The 14,399-nt window shown below is 56.1% G+C and overlaps 1 protein-coding gene across 3 annotated transcripts; it reads left to right on the forward strand.

The window, feature by feature from the left end:
* Positions 1-570: 570 nt before the first annotated feature.
* Positions 571-11,258, forward strand: CYB561 (cytochrome b561). 3 transcript variants are annotated; one of them, XM_090292224.1, is made up of 6 exons: positions 571-591; positions 7,115-7,326; positions 8,073-8,171; positions 8,359-8,462; positions 8,922-9,079; positions 9,258-11,258. In XM_090292224.1, the coding sequence occupies exons 2-6, from the start codon at positions 7,128-7,130 to the stop codon at positions 9,448-9,450; spliced, it is 753 nt and encodes a 250-aa protein (XP_090148350.1). In that variant the 5' UTR covers positions 571-591; positions 7,115-7,127; the 3' UTR covers positions 9,451-11,258. The 3 variants fall into 3 exon arrangements, with proteins under 3 accessions (XP_090148350.1, XP_090148349.1, XP_090148351.1); XM_090292223.1 differs by lacking the exon at positions 571-591 and adding an exon at positions 727-863; XM_090292225.1 differs by lacking the exon at positions 571-591 and adding an exon at positions 7,792-7,891 and having other exon boundaries at positions 7,261-7,326.
* Positions 11,259-14,399: the final 3,141 nt, after the last annotated feature.

Genomic DNA, 14,399 nt, shown 5'->3' on the forward strand with positions numbered 1-14,399 from the left:
CTTTGTTGCCTGCCGCCTGCCTCTCAGCACCCCGAGGAAGCTGTTTCTTAAGTTAAAATGTCCCGAACTCTCTCCACCTGGAAAGCTACCCCAACAAGTTTATGTTCCTGGAGGCTTTAAGCTCAGTCCCTCTGAGGGGCGGGCCCAGCTGTGTTAGTGCGGTGGGCATCCTCGGGTGGTTTGCCTTGTGCTTGCAAGTGTGTTCTCTCTGTAGTAGGGCGTGACTCCCCAAGGCCCTCTTGGGCCACTGCCCACGGAAAGCCCACAGTGCTGGGGGCAGGAGGGGGAGGGGGTCCCTTTGCTTAGGATCACTTAGCTGTCCATTTCTCTCCCACCCTCAGGCCCTTGCTGAGTCTTGCCAGGCATTCAACAGGAAAGAACCTTTTGTTCTAAACTTGTGGGAAGTCGGAGCTGGACTTGTTATCTACTCACAGCATTTCCTGGAAAAAAGAGCCTGGACAGGGCTGCAGTAGAGGCTGGTCCCTAACCTTGGCGTTGGCACCACCCCCTGCGCCCGCCCCTCACCCCCCACCCCCTTTAGCTGCCGCAGCAGGGAGGCTGCCTGTGGCAGTATAAGCCTTCATGAGTCTGGTAAGGACTGGTTTTGCATCCTTAGGTTGGTTAGCCTGGGGGGTTGGGTAGTGTGTCTTAGGCAAAGGCTTGGGTAAAGGTGCAAAACGTCACCGCGCGCGTGTGTGTGTGTGTGTGTGTGTGTGTGCGCGCTCACGCGCGCTGGACAAGGGGGTGTCCAGCTTCCCTGTAAACTGACACCTCCCTCAGGCTGCAATGCAGGCCAAGGCCCAGGCTACGTCTGACACCTAGTGGCCACCTGAGCCCGGGGCAGGGCGAGGGAAGAGCCCAAGGTGAGAGGGAAGCAAGGGAGGAAATTTGGAAGCCCGAGACTCGGCCCAGGGCGGCTGCGCTCCTGGCCGCCACCGCTCCCCTCGGCGCCTGGGCCGCCCCCACCCCGCCCATCCCCCCAGCCTCGCGCGCGGCCTCTGAGTCGGGCCTGGGCCGGAAGGTCCCCGTCCACACCCATGCGGTTGCAGGTCCGGCGTGCGCTCCCGAACGTGGGAGACCCCGCCAGCCGGGTGGCAAGGCCCGGACTTGGAAGGTTACCCGTGATCGGGTAATGTGCTCTGCGGCCCCTGCCATGCTGGTGTCCAGGTTTGGGCCGGGATCTGACGGGGCCCTGCCACGAAATCGGGGGACAGTTGGGGCCTAGGCCCTGCCCCGAGTGTGTGGACGCGTTGGGGCACTTCCGGCCCCCCGTAATCCCCCGCCTGTCCTTCTTCGCGTTGTCAACCTAGCGGCCAACCCGCCGCCACCGCCTGGTTGCTATGACGACGCTGTGTCACCGAGGGCGACGCGACTGGCGGAACCTGCAGAGCAGCCCCGGCGCTGAGCTCGTGGAGCTTGCGGGCCCGTGGGCGGCGCGGCGGGGACGAGCTCTGGCCCCGGTGCCTGGCCAGGTAGGCGGCGCGGGCCGCAGGGGCAGCGGTGTCCGGACGAGGCGTCGGGGAGGGGGGCCCTGGTGTGTGCGCGGAGGCGGGTGTGGAGTAGGGGTCGGCGGGCGCAGGTGTGCCGGGACCGCGCCCGCGCTGGGACAGGCCCGGCTCCTGGGGCCGCAGCGAGTCTTTCTCTGCCCTCATCTGTCGCCACACCTGTCTCTTGCGTCACCTGCTTCTCCCGGCTCGGTTTGGCTCGGGGACCACCAAACGAAGCCTGAGGTTAAAGAGCTTGTCCAGTTCCTTCCTGAGCCAATAGCCTTCGGCCGGGGGCTACCTCTGTGACAAGTCTCTGCGGAAGTTAGAATGGAGGGGCAGGTGACCCTAAGTTGATCTACGGGCCTACGGCTAATATTCTGCCATGTCCTATGGCCAGGGTAGAAGCAGGGTAGAAGGGAGAGAGAAGTGGATCAACCACCATTTGCCACGACTGGTCTTGTGAAACCAGAAGCGGAGACTGCTGAACTGCTCGCCTCCCTCCGCCCCTGAAGCTGGGCAGTCTGGTCTAGATCTCTTCCTCCCTCTCCCACAACATCCTCAGCTTCCTGGCGTGAGAAAAGGAGCTGCTCATTTGGGAAATCCTGACTCCGTGGGTTGGCTTTGGTGGGCCCGGAACTGTGGGTACAGGGGCTGCAGAACTTGAGCTAAGGGGCTGCTGCTGCCTTTGACACCTGGGGGATGGCAGGGCCACCTCCCCCTGCATGCCCTTTCCCCAGGACACCACAGAGATCCATGTGGACCCTGGAGTCCTCCTGACAGGTCATCAGAGGCTGCTGGCACCCCTCCCCAAACCCTCCCTGCACTGGTTGCCCCTCTCCCCTCATGCGTTCTACCTTGGTGATCTTTGAGGATTTTTTTAAGACTCATTATTAAGTGAAGCTCCATCTCAGTTTGTCTCAATTATGTTCCTGTATTTTCAGAGCAAATTAAAAAAAAAGGGGGGGGGGTTGCCACCTTCTTGTAGATACCTTGATTTCTCTTGTGAAATTGTATTGAGGCAGAAAATACGGGCAACTTGTAAATGTCAAGGTGAGCCCCCTTCAGAGAAATGGCTGCTACAACCTGGCTCCATGCGGGAGGAGCCTCCTGAACCCCGAGTGGAACTGCCCTCTTTGTTCGATCACTTCCTGCCCAGCCACCTTCCCTGGCAGGTGGCACTTGGTGTGGATCGGCAGCAGAAGGTCCTGGTGGAGGAATGACCCCAGATCCAGGGGCTTCGGCTCCTTGGATAGCTGAGGATGGACAGCAGGGAGTGTGGATTTATCACAGGGGTCTGCCTGTCTGCTCCCCCCTCCCTCTCTGTAGCCCCAAACCTCATTTGTCAACAGCTTTTGATGTGGGACTCTTCCTAGTAAGAGCAGATTTAGTTTTTGTTAATCACTATTGAGTGAATGCCTACTGTGTGTCAGGCACTGTGCTAGGCATGGGCACACATTTATTCCACTGAATCTCTGCTTCAGGCCAGTCAAGTGGCTCTCAGTATCCTCCTACGTTAGGCATGAGGAAGAGGCCTCAGGGAGGAGGCTGGCTTGCCTGGGAGCATACAGTCATAAACAGTGGGGCTGGATCTGATCAGGGCTGCACTGTGACATGCGTGGGCCTGAGGCACTATTGCCCTGTGTGGACCCTTTCCTCCATAAAAATTGTATTTTACAACTGTGCTGGCCTAAAGACAAACTCCAGGCAGGATTAAAAATAGAAATATTTTCTTCAACCCCAAAAGTTTATTTTTTCTCCTGATTTTAACAGAAATGAAACTTTTGGGGGGATCCTTACAAGTAATGGGAGCCAAGGCACTGAGTTCCCTATACCTAATGGAGAACCGGGGTCAGGGTTTGGCTTTTAGCTCTGCCTTCTTCTGGGGGGCTACTTGGATGTCAGGCAATAAGAAAGAGCCCTATCTGGCAGCTTAGGACTCACTTGGCCTCTCTTTCATCATATTCTAGGACAGTGGTTCTCAACCTTCCTAATGCTGCAACCCTTTAATACAGCTCCTCATGTTGTGGTGACCCCCAACCATAAAATTATTTTCGTTGCTACTTCATAACTGTAATTTTGCTACTGTTACAAATTGTAATGTAAATATCTGATATGCAGGATGTATTTTCATTGTTACAAATTGAACATAATTAAAGCATAGTGATTAATCACAAAAACAATATGTAATTATATATGTGTTTTCCAGTGGTCTTAGGCGACCCCTGTGAAAGGGTCATTTGACCCCCAAAGGGGTCGTGACCCACAGGTTGAGAACCACTGTTCTAGGACATTCGAGGACAATTGAGCTTTTCCCCCCTGACCCATCAAGAAAAGATCTAGCCCAACTCCCAGCACAATCTATTCTAACTTAGTTAAAACCCTGCTGTTGATAAGGAGGCAGTGGCCAGGCTCCCTGCTTCCAGGCTGTAGGACAAACGCAGTGTCTGGTCCCCACAATGAGATTAGGCCTGTGATCTTTTAATGAAACAGTGGGCATGGGGAGGAGTGTGAGTCTCAGCACGTTCAAGCCCTGAGGGGGTGCCTGTCCCTGTCAATTTCAGTAAGTGGTGTCTGACTCAAGTAGCTGTGGGAGGGGTGGAGGTACTCTTCCAAGAGCTGCCAGAGATCTGTTACTCACACCCCATGCTCTGACAGAGGAAAGACAGTGGCCATGAAAGGGGCCGCACAAGCCCCCTCTGGTTTGACTGGTATTCTGGGCAAAGGAAGCCTTTGGGATGGAGAGTGGCTGCTTCCAGGCCCTTGAAGCTGCTGCCCGCATTTTCGCTCTGGAAACACAGGATGCCCAAGAACAGCCAGAGTTCTGGAGGGGCCAACTCAGTTAGGCAGGAAGGACGAGAGAGTGTTCTTGCTGCCCAGACTGGGAAATGAAGGAGCATGACCCAAAGACATTTGCTTACCAGGGAGTGAATCTCGAATGGCTGCAAGGTTTCCAGTGCAGACATGATGGTGGGTAGGTCAGATTCCGTCCAGCCTCATTGGAACGCCTTCTCTGAATCGCTCAGCATCGAAAGCAGCCCCTCCTCGCACAAAGATCGGTTGTCAATTTCATTGAACTGAATAAGCCATGGCTGAGGGAAATCTTGCAGCTCATCATCTATACAACAGAGCCACTCATGACTGTCTTTTTGTAAATCTGGATGTTCATGCTTAGATCTTATTGACTGTGAGGTCACCTGTAAGCAGGAAGGCACAGGCCTGTCATCAGTAGGCTGGTCTTGCTTGGTGTGAGGTTACCTGTCACCCCTCCTACTTGGGCTTAAAATCACACACAGATTGGAAGCAGGGTGGCCGAGACAGCTTGGGCCTCTGTAATTCCAAAGGTCATCCTTTCTCCCTCACTTCCTCCTGGATGCCTAGTTACCTGCAGCCCATATGGACCAGGAGAGCTGCCTTTGGAGCAACTGACATGAAGATCTTGCAGCTAGCTTGCCCCTTCTCTCGAAACCATCTGTCCCCACCCTGTTGTGTTCTTGTCCCAGGAGAGTCCCGGGGGATACCAGTGCCCATGTGATGTGGGTTTAAACTGCCTGAGGAGCATGGTCCCCCCAGGGGTGAGGAAGGCACAGGAGGACTGGCACGAGAAGGGGGAGACTGCCGTGGAGCCCTGCTTCAAGGCACCTTCCTTGGCAAGCACCTATTCGGATCCGGGCTTTTCAGTATTTTGGAAAGCGCGACGGCTCTATCCTAGTGACTAGGCATTGGAATGAACAAAGTCACAACACGAGCAGACAACCAATTCGTGCGCGATGTAGAGGAGCGTGCCACTCGAGTGCATTCACGGAGGGGGAGACTCAGTGTGTACAGTGGAAAGTGCTCTCGGACGCCTGAGTTTAGCTTGTGGCTTGAATGCTTACTGCCCTTTCCTTTCAAACCTGCCTCTGCTCCTCACCTTATCTGCCAGCCCCTTGGAGGAAGGACTTACCTGTGCAGCTGCAGCCTCCAGCCGTGTATCCGGCACCCGGGAGCTGCTCAGGAAACCACTGAGTTGAGCAGCTATTTGCTGCTGATAATTTCATCATTTATTCTCTTTGAGCCCCAATTTCATCTGTCAAACTGGGATAATACTGCTATCATAGTGTTAATTGCAAAGATTAAATGGGAGAATTGGGAGGTGCTGAGTGCAAAGTAGGGGTTCCCTAGTCATGAAGTCCCCTGTCCTCTCCGTGGACACCGGCATGCATCTCCACTCCACTCTGATTTCTGCCTGTCTCATTCAGAAACTGCTTGGGTGGGAAAAGCTGGTTCTGACTAGTCTCCCCACTGCATGGCTCCAAGGTCCAGGAGCGACAGTCCTTTGCCACCCGGAACTCCCATCCTGTCCCTGATATTCATCCCACTTAGCAGAAAGAAGTGGCAGGCCCACGGGGCACAGCAGGTTCCTTCTGTGCCTCCTAATTCAGAGCTAATCAGATTCTGGCCGCCCTGGGCTCTCTGGGGGTGAATCTAATAAAGGAGAGAACAGCAGTTCTCTTCCGTGCATTTTCCTTGCTGGAGTCGGGCAAGGCATTAGATCCCCGAGGACACGCAAGGTAGGGTGAGACAGGCGCCCTGCCTTCAAGGAGCTCAAGGGTGCTTTGGCAGAGAGGCCCCCAAGGGCTCAGGAAGGCAGGACGCCAACGAGGGTAAGCAAGGTCCAGCCCAGCCTTGGGGACACAGAGGAGGGGGATAATGTGATGAACAGATGCCCATTTCAGGCCGTGGCGAGGGTGGGCTGGGGAAGTGGGGGAGGGGCTGTCTCGGGGGCAGGGACTGTGAGCTGTGGGGGAATAACACAGGCCATGGTGGGAGGGGAGCTGGGACCTGCTCCTTCTCTCACAGGATGGTGTAAGCGATGCGCAGGGAATACAGTGCCCCCTGAGCTCTGAGTGGTGGGGGCTCCCCTCGTAGGTCGCGTTTCGGGTGCCTTCAGTTTTGGGAACTTCACCTGAGGATGGAGGTGGGAGGCAGATGAGGAGGCGAGAAGGGGAGCTGCTGCTGGCGGCTCCTGTCCCCCAGGTCCCGTCAGCCACAGGGGTCTGAGCACAGTGCTCCCGCTCCTGGGCTGTGCGCAGGCCCAGCGCTGGCGGGACTCCGCAGCTCCAGCTCCGGGGTTGAAAACTGGGCATGGGGGAGGCAGGCTCCCCATTTCTCACTCCAGATGTACTTTATGATCCACCTGGAAGAAAACAATGGGGCTAACCCTGTACCTTTAAGAAATTCGCTCACTTCTCCCTATTTCACCTGTGACCCCACCTCAGAAAGCCCAGGACCTCAGGAAACAAAGTGAAGCATGGGCATTGGGCCCTCCTGCCCCCCTAGAATTTGCAGGATCTTTACTTGCACCCTCTTTGCCTGTGGAACTGGGGCCACCTCGGAGCAGGACAGCTGGGCCCTCCCGTTACGCTGCTCCTGAGACTCAGACAGTGGAGGGTGGGTGTGGAGGGGTCTCGAGTCTTGGAGGGGGGCTGGTGAGCTCACATTAGCACAGGGCATGGGAGCAGTGAGGGGTGGCATTCGCTGCCAGGGTGGGGGAGGGAGATGGCAGGAGTGGGTTTTGGGGGGCTTGGGCTGATCAGTCCTCTGGGGGCTGCAGGCGGCCCCTCTGAGCTCTGCCGTCTTTCCTGTAGCTGCCACCTCAGCATGGAGAGCCCCGCCAGCCCCAGCCCTGGAGCGCTGCCCTACTATGTGGCTTTCTCACAGCTGCTGGGCCTGACCGTGGTGGCCGTGACTGGTGCTTGGCTTGGTCTGTACCGGGGCGGCATTGCCTGGGAGAGCACCCTGCAGTTTAATGTGCACCCCCTGTGCATGGTCATAGGCCTGGTCTTCCTGCAGGGAGATGGTGAGTGCTGCCCAACCGCCCAGGAACCGCTCCTGAGACACGCACGTGTGACCCGCTCACCCTGGAGGCCCCTCCGTGTTAGACAAATCTGAGATTCTAGAAAGGATAGAGAGGGAAGCTGGCTTGGAGCTTGGGGACACTGGGAGTCCAGCAAGGGGCCCCGATATTGGTGGGTGACACCTCCTTTCCAACTTGTCCCAACTTGTCACCTCTTGCTTCAGTGAGGAGCACCCAAGGGTGTGTGTGCCTCACAGGGAGGAGGCCAGGGCTGGGTTGGGAGCTGAGCTGTCTTCTGCAGGGGCATTTGAGACTGGGGAAAAGGTGAGCGTGTATGCAGGCAGTGAGGAGTGTACGATTCGGCAGCCCTCTCTCTGGGGTGGGAGCAAGGTGGTGTCAGCCCCACCTGCTAAAAGTGGGGACTATCTGACCAGCCTTTCGTATTGGGCTCTTTGGTGACCGTCATAGCTATAAGGGGAGCTCAGAAGCTTGGGGACACCTTGGTGTGACTGCATGGTGAACCTAGAACAGCCTGGACTACACAGGACACCGGATGAGAAGGTGTCAGGTGGGTGGGGCATGCAGGGCTTGAGGGGCCTGCTGGGCCGAGGAGCCCTGCTTTCTCCTGCGTTTCCTACGCGGGGCTACCTGGACGAGCCCTCGAGTCCAATGGCCTCTCAGCCCCGGGTCTCCCCGCTGTGTGGCGGGCGGGCAGGGAGCACACCGGCTTTCCCTTCCCCTCCCCGCAGCCCTGCTGGTTCACCGCGTCTTCAGGAAGGAGGCCAAGCGCTCCACCAAAGTCCTGCACGGGCTGCTGCATGTCTGTGCCCTCATCACCGGCCTGGTGGGTGAGTTCCTGGGTGAAGGACCCCCCCACCCCCCGCCTCCTAGTTCCCTTACTCCTGGCATCCCAGACAGGGACACTGGCTGCTGGGAAGAGCGCCCAGAAGTCCGGTTAGTCAGGTTTCTCTTGGGTCACCTCACGGGCTCCCTTCCCCCATCAGCCTGTCCTCACATGTCCCATCCCTGGTCCAGGCCTGGTGGCAGTGTTCGACTACCACAGGAAGAAGGGCTACGCTGACCTGTACAGCCTGCACAGCTGGTGTGGCATCCTTGTCTTCGTTCTCTACTTCGTGCAGGTGAGTCCTTCCAGCCCCACAGCCCTGGGAGTAGCAGGCGGGGGTGGGGTGGGGGTGGGGGTGGGGTCAGGGGCTGAAATATAGTGCACGTGCCACAGAGGGCCCACTTCCCAGGGGGTGCGCCCACAGGTGGAAGGGGTGCTTTAGGACAGTCGGATGTTACTTTCAGATTCTGAAATGGGTACGAAGCCAGGACTTGACAGGCCACGGGGCCTCAGATCCCAGCGTCCTTCCAGCTGACACACACATAATGTGACCACGGGCCCAGCCTTCCCTGGGCTCAGGAATGATGAAGGACCTTTCCCATAAGTGCTTAGTGCCCGCACCCCCCACCTCCCCCTCGGTCTGCAACACTCTTAAGGTGGAGGAAACCAGTGGGTGGGTTCACAGCCTGCCTGGGTGTCCCCGGGTTGGTCAGACGACAGGCTGGCTCAGTCCCCGCCTCACCTTCCCTTCCAGTGGCTGGTGGGCTTTAGTTTCTTCCTGTTCCCTGGAGCTTCGTTCTCCCTGCGGAGCCGCTACCGCCCCCAGCACATCTTCTTCGGGGCCTCCATCTTCATCCTCTCCGTGGGCACAGCCCTGCTGGGCCTGAAGGAGGCGCTGCTGTTTAAACTCGGGTGAGTGTCCTGCGCCCCCAGCCCTCTGTGGAGTGAGCCTCACGGGTTTTCTCTCCCGGTGGGGGCGGAGGGGCTGGGGCTGGGGCTGGACGGAGGCATCTTTCTGGCTCAGGGGCAAATGACACGTGGCCTAACGGTGACCCCGGGGTGGCTTCTCCCTTCCACTCTGACCCTGCAGGGCCAAGTACAGCACGTTCGAGCCCGAGGGTGTCCTGGCCAACGTGCTGGGCCTGCTGCTGGTCGGCTTCGGCGTGGCGGTGCTCTACATCCTGACTCGCGCCGACTGGAAGCGCCCCCCGCAGGCTGAAGAGCAAGCGCTCTCCATGGACTTCAAGACCCTGACGGAGGGCGACAGCCCCAGCTCCCAGTGACTGCCGGCTGCGCTGGCCCGGCTCTGACAGGTGCCTTCCGCCGCCTGGGAGGCTGCGGCAGGACTCCTGGCTCCGGGATGCCGGGCCGAGCGGGTGCCCCTGGGGGCAGCGCGCCTCTCTGAGCAGTGATTTCTGGGCTGTCGGGCTTGGCCGCCGCTGCTTCCCCCTCCTCGCTGCGGCTTTAGTGCCCTGTTAGTCACGCGCAGACCCCTGCCCCTGTTGTCCCTGTCACTCCCTCTAATGGAGAAGCTTTGCATAGGCGTTGGTGGTCAGTCCTGGTCGCAGAAGCTCAGGCCCCTACGGGAGACACAGACAGCGGCTCCCCGACTCGAGGCAGCGGGTACTGGGCCGAGTCCAGGGGCTGTGGGAGACACCCGGGGCCCCAGCGACAGGCCTGGCAAAGCAGCGACCTGCTTTGTGTAACTGAATTCAAACCAGGAGTCTCGCTAGGCTGGGCAACACGTGGTCCCAACGGGCCTGGTCTTTGGCAGTGGAGCAAGTGATATTATGTGTAAACTATGTTGGTGTTCAGAGCGCGGCCCCCCTGGAGAGGGGAGGGACTGGCCCCTGGGAGGCTCTGGGATGTGGCTTTGGCCCAGCTGTGCTCTTGAGCCTTCCCTTTCTTTAACTGTTTGGCCCCCGGACGGCTTTGCGGGGAGAGGGGAGGGGACACAGGACTTCGGACCAACTGCCCTTGGCAGCTGAAGAGGGAGGAGATCCCCCCCCCCAAAACTCGTGTAGGTGGTTGTGGGTGGTGGCTTACCTTTAGGCTCAGCCGGTGGCTCCCGTTGTCCCCACCCTCAGGAGCCAGGGCAGGCACTGCTCTGACCAGAGGCTGAGGATACAAACCTTTTTTAAAATAAAAAGCTGCTACTCTTGCCCCCTTTGCCTTTCGATGGAGAAGGCAGGGGTCGGGGGCTGCCTGCTGCTATTCCAGAGGTCACCTCATTTGCCCTCACCTTCCAGGGCCCATCTCTGCAGGATGTTGGGACTGAGTCAGAATCGCATTAATCCCCCCAATCCCATACATGTGTTGTTGTGCGTTAGCTGAGTCACTGTTTGGCTCAGTTTAGAAATAACGTGATTAGAGCGTTGATCTTGTGCTTCTTGGACTTGGCAGATGCTCTCTCCTTGTTTTCCTCGTTTTCCAAGCTTTGAGGCACATGATCCAGCTCGAGACACAGTTTACTTAAATGCAGAAATTAATAACATTTCCAAACCTGACTGTCACTCTCTTTAAGGGTTGCCTTTTTACGGCTACATGCTGCCTTGGAGGAGGGTGCTAGTCTCCTCCCTGCTCAGATCTGGGATGCTCAGCATTTGCCCTGGGTCCTGCTTCAGGCGATGCACTTAGCAGCCGGGGGCTGTGGTCCAGGCCCTCCCCCGAAGGGCACAGGCTCCTGCCCAGCCTCTTGGGGCTCCCCTGCAGCTCACCTGGATGAGGGTGTTGGCTTGGTTGGATTGTGCGCTTGGCGGGGTTGTCATCAATTCCTTCCTCACCTGACACACGCTTGTGTAGTCAAATGTTTACATGTGAGAAAACTCCACCTTACACAAACTACCAAAGTACAGCTGTGGATCTCCTCTGCCAGATGCCACAGAGAGACACGGGACCTCAGATTTGCAGTAAAAGTCTATAAAGCGGTCTGTTTGCCAAAGTGTATGTTGGATGACTGACTAAGCAGCAAAAAAGCTCCCGGAAGCTGATCCATGGTGGTTTCTTTTATTTTGCCTGTGGCCAATCTTTTGTGAAATACAATGTAGTGTTGATGCAACAGATGATTTAATAAATGTCTACAGCAGGTGTCTCTCCTGTTACCTTCATTTGCTGTGACAATAAAAGGAGCCAGTGCTTTTAGCAGAGTCGGGTACACAAGGATGGTTTTACTAGGGTAGAGAGAAACGGAATACCCCCAGGCTGGACACAGAAGGTAAGCAGAAATGGGCCACAACCGTCCAACCTCTGGGCCAGTGGGGAGGCCCTTCCACGTGGGCAGGGAAACCTTTTCTCACCCCAAGAGAGCTGCCTGGAGGGTGGAGCTATAATGGCAAGAGGTTTCCCCAGAATTCCATTAACCTTTTTTCTTTTTAACATATGTCTGTTTCTTAAGAAGAGGAGCGGAGCTTTGAGCACAAGCCGAGGCTCCACTAGGGATCACTTCCTAAAGCTCAGCAGACGTGTGTATAGAAACGCTGCACGTGGTCTCACTGGGACTGCACTGTGTGCTCCTGAAAAGCCCTGTCACTTCCAACGGCTCCAAGACTCAACCAGGGGGCTCACTCTTTAAAGGGACCCTATAGAAAATCCTCCAATGAGGTATATTATCCTTTTGGTGACATGAGTTCTTCCTAACATGTCCTTTTTTTTTCAATCTGGTATCTGGTTTCTAAGGTATGAGCCAGAGGTCTTTGTTTCATGCATCTTTAGAGTCTCTCTTCTGAACCAAGACTTCCATGTGGAGCTTCATTGGCTTAAAAACATGCAAAGCACGTTGCTGGGTACACGTCGCAAGCCGCTCTCGCAGTCGGGGTCAGGGCTGCTGGCTCTCGGGGGGCAGGCGGAGGCATCTCAGGACCGTGAGAGAGCCTTCTCGCCTCTGGCCTTTGTGCTGGCCTCTGAACCTTAAGGGTCTCCATGTTTGTGAACGACGGTGCCTCTCCCTCCAGAGTGCTACTCGTTCACCTCCTCAGGAGGGGCCACACCTTCTTACTGGGTTTGGAACCCCTGAGGTGCCACAGTTACTCCTCTTGGCCTTGGCGGAGTTGTTTCTCCAAAGGAGCATGAAGTAGCATTTTCCAGGCTTCCTTCTTGACCCACTGCCTGCGCGCCCTCCGCTGTTGTCCAGGGTGCCTGCTTTTCTGAGGAAGGGGGCAGCATGGCCCAGGGGACAAACCGTCCAGGCGGGTCTGATCCGGAGTCCCACCGCTGCCCTTGTTGAGCAGTGTAAGCTCTCAGGATCTGCTTCCTCGTGTGTGTTTTGGAAAGAACAATGTCGTCTGTCAGAGGTTATGTGAGGAAAAAATTAGAGAACACGTGTAAAGTCCCTATCACAGTGCCAGGGACATAACGGGCATCTCAGGAGAACAGCCCGTGACAGCGGACTCTGAGCGCTGTCTCTTCTGAAGGACCTCCCATAGGGCCTTCCAGACACGATACCCTTAATGCGAATGCCCCATCCTTGTTCCTGGGGATGGAAGGACCCGGTTTCCACATCTCTCCATACTCCTCCAGCTTCCATTTTTAGAGCTGACAGAGGATGGCACTGCGGGCCGCCCGTGTCTGCCTACGGAAGGGGTCTGGCTCCTCCGCGCACGCGCACAGCGCTGCACCGAGCTACGAGGGCACCTGCCAGGGGATGGAAATCACAAGAAGGCCCCTGAATCAGGACTGGGGGACTCGACAAGGAACTTGATGGGTTTGCTGTGGGCTGCTGCTCTCTGAGTGGTTTTTAGTCAGGTTCAGGGCAAATTCCCTTTTAAGAATTACCTTTTTTTAGGAATCACTACCTTTCACCTTTCTTCCAGTGTCCCAAGAATCCTTAAAAAGCTTCTTCGTTTTTTTTTCCAACCAGTTATCCACTTTTGATTTTTAATGACCTAACTGGGGCCACACAGGAATGGCTCAGACCGAGCAGGGGCTTCCTTCCAGTCGCCTCCTCTGTCGGCAGTGCTGGTGGCCAGGCGGGGACAGCGGTGCCCACCTGGAGTTTCCCTCTTCCCCACTCTGGTCGTTTGGGGAAATGGATGTAGTTACCCAGCAGGCATGTTTGTTCAGCACAATCTGGTGGCGGGAGGAAGCGGTCTCCTTCCTTGTTTGTCCCTGTAGTAGACAGAGAGGCAGCAGCGAGGCAGGAAGGGTTGCAGGACTCAGTGCTGGACACTTTTAAAAAAGGTACCGAGTCTCCAGCCAGTTCCAGGAAATCTGCAACCTCTCCATTCACAGTGCAGCTGCCTAGCTCTCTACAGGGCGAGGACTGGAATTTCCAGCCGCATTTCTGAAGAAAATATAAAGCCACCGAAAGCAGTGGGCTTCCAGCATGGACCAAGTTAGCCTTGGCAACTACAGCTAGGGCTGCCCCTGCCCCACCCCCTCCCCCCTCGGGCACAGTTTCTAAACTCAATAGCTCTGACAGTCCTCTTCAGCCTTGGGTTTTGGCATGGTAGCTGGGTTGGGTGCCGCCTCAGCTATTCAAATGAAACAAGAAGTCAGTGCTCCCTTGGTATGGCTGGAGAAAACCTCTTCCACTGAGAAAAAAGCCTCCCTTTCTTACCAAATGCAGGAAGCCTCCGCTGTTGGGCCCTCGGACTGCTTCCTAGGCGAGGGCCTATCAGTGCCAGCTCCAAGGAGGTGCTCCATCACTTCAGTGAGTGGATAAAGCCTGAAGGGGTGATTCTGAACATCCCACAAGAGACCACCCAAATCATCAAGGGTTTGGCTTTCGTCTCAACCTGGCAAAGTTGTCCTGGGGGGTGGGGGGAGCTTCCTGGGCACTGCAGGTCTCACGAGGGTGAGCCTGAGTCAGCTCCCTGGAGTGTGCTTACGGAAGGAGAAAGCACCACAACACCATGTTTTTCCAAGTGTTACCCATTTATAAATAAGTACATTTGCTTTCATACATACAGTTCATTGTACAGATGGTGATCTGTATATATGGGCAGGAAAATGCATTCATTTAACTTTTCACATCTATCTCACACAGCTCACATGTACAGATAATAAAACTGCTCAAGCAAGTACAGCAAAGGAAAATGTCTTTCCTTATACACAGGGGGCTAGATGCCTCTGTTGGGTGTGGGACAGCCCCACGGCACGAGTTCACAACTGTGTGGTGTTCAATATATCAGATAGAGAACAAACATGCATTGGATAATATACTGTACAGAGAAAGTCCTTTACATCTGAGTCATAGAAAACCTAAAGGAAAACTAAGTGCATTAAAGCTTTTTCC

Source organism: Furipterus horrens, unplaced genomic scaffold (genome assembly GCF_987537825.1).
Source record: "Furipterus horrens unplaced genomic scaffold, mFurHor1.1.pri manual_scaffold_11, whole genome shotgun sequence".
NCBI lineage: Eukaryota > Metazoa > Chordata > Mammalia > Chiroptera > Furipteridae > Furipterus > Furipterus horrens.